We start from the raw sequence: 1806 nt of genomic DNA, 5'->3' as shown, positions 1-1806 counted from the left end.
AAATAGAATTATATGATAACTTTCTTGTATAGCATAAATGATGACCATAGACATGCATTCATCCACAACAAACATGGAATGTACAAAACCAAACCATCCAAATGGTGGCCCCCAATTCAAATGGAGTCTGGTATTATCAAACAATAAAGCACTAAACAGTCAAACAGTAGCATAAAAGGCAAAGCAAAAATGTATACTCAACGAATAAAAAGAACATAGAAAAGAAACATTCGATGGTGGTCAGAAATCGACGTCGCACTTGGTCCCAGTAAATTCGACCGTTGAGGAGCTGCCATTCATCTTCAAAGGGACCTTCAACTTGCATTCGAAATCCGGCTTGTAGTGATTAGTCTTGAGTGGTCCGATCTTAAACCTAATCTTTGCATAGATCTTAACATTAATGGAGAAAAACCCTTCTTCCTTCTCGCTATTGAAATCCACAACACCAGAACTCTTCAGTGGAATGGCTACCTGCCCGGAGAAAACTGGATGGAGATCGGTAGTGTTCTTATGTCCTTGATAGAAAGTCGGCAAAGGGGCGTAAGAAAATCGCTCTCCTTCGTAGTAAGCTGTAGCTTCAAGCTTATCGTAATAAAAGCTGATCCGCTTGTTAGGGTTCCTTATGGCAACATCTAGTGCAAGGTTGTGATGGAGAGTGTTGTTGTTGGTGAGATTGAATTCAGTAAGCGTGGCACTGCCGACAAACACTCTCATCTTTGAAGGGCGGTAAATGAGCCAGAGAACAAGGGCGGTGATTCCCAGACTGATGATGAGCTTGAACAAGGTGCTCAGTAGACAGCATGGGCCACAAGATCCGCTCCGTCCATGACGCTGCTTTGTCTCAGCCATGGAGAGAGAGAGAGAGAGAGAGAGAGAGAGAGGTTGGGTGTGGAGAAGAGAAGAAATGAGAAGGCTCATTTATTACTAAGGTGTTTGAGGGGGTTTGGCTGGTGTGTTTACATTACGAAGTTCCGTGGGTCCCACCATGAGGTATGTGTTAGAGCTTGTTTAAAGGGAGCCTAAAAATAAGACAGATCCAAATATCAAGTGGATCACACTGCAAAAAGCGATGAGGGATTGAACATAAAACATTGAAAGCCTTTCGGCGGTCACAAAAGTTTTGGATCAATATGATATTTTTCTCCCCTTCATCCTTATCTTTGTAAGCTTATGAACGGATTGTATGGAAAATAAACGTTATTGTGGGCCTATGAATGTTTTAACGGTGAGAATCATTCTCCTACTGTTAATTGTGGTGTGTGGTGTGGTCCCACGGAGCTTTGGAAATGATTCATTTATGAAATTGAGTCCTAGAATGATCTCGCCAAATGGATGAATGGTGTGGATATAATAAATACACAATTTTCGGGTCATATAACTTTGATCTCCTTTGAACCGTTCGTACAACAGGGAGCTCCAGGAGCGTCATCGCTCGTATTCGCACAACACGTTTACACACCAGCCAGGTCGGTAGTGTGTGGTACACTAGCCAATCCGCTTGTAGGTACAGGTCGTCCAAAGACGAGCCACGTTCGTTGAGCTCCGAAATGTATGAACAGCTCAAAAGGAGATGAAAGATATATGGACTTACAATGATGTATTTATTATATTCAAACTCATCCTTCCGTTTGGAGAGATCATTTTAAATCATGAGCCCAAAATTGAATCATATATAAGTTTCAAATGGACCACAACACATATAGAAGTGGGGACAATGAATCTTCTTGATGCAAAAATCTGGTCTACTTTCTTGGAGCTAGTGGATTTTCAAGCACCCACGTAAAGAGAATATAAGGAAGACCTTGG

The 1806-nt window shown here is 41.7% G+C and overlaps 1 protein-coding gene across 1 annotated transcript; it reads right to left on the bottom strand.

Annotated features, from left to right (window-relative positions):
- Nucleotides 1–221: 221 nt before the first annotated feature.
- On the bottom strand, nt 222–858 carry LOC131234924 (NDR1/HIN1-like protein 10). The gene has a single exon (XM_058231926.1). It carries the CDS (start codon nt 847–849, stop codon nt 241–243), a length of 609 nt encoding a protein of 202 aa, XP_058087909.1. The 5' UTR covers nt 850–858; the 3' UTR covers nt 222–240.
- Nucleotides 859–1806: the final 948 nt, after the last annotated feature.

This window comes from Magnolia sinica, chromosome 19, assembly GCF_029962835.1.
Source record: "Magnolia sinica isolate HGM2019 chromosome 19, MsV1, whole genome shotgun sequence".
Classification (NCBI taxonomy): Eukaryota; Viridiplantae; Streptophyta; class Magnoliopsida; order Magnoliales; family Magnoliaceae; genus Magnolia; species Magnolia sinica.
The sequence above is the reverse complement of the archived record's forward strand: the minus strand, read 5'-3'. Positions and strand labels throughout refer to the sequence as shown.

Excerpts from the sequence above, each read along its gene's own strand:
- LOC131234924 (XM_058231926.1), bottom strand. The coding sequence starts at position 849 with ATGGCTGAGACAAAGCAGCGTCATGGACGGAGCGGATCTTGTGGCCCA.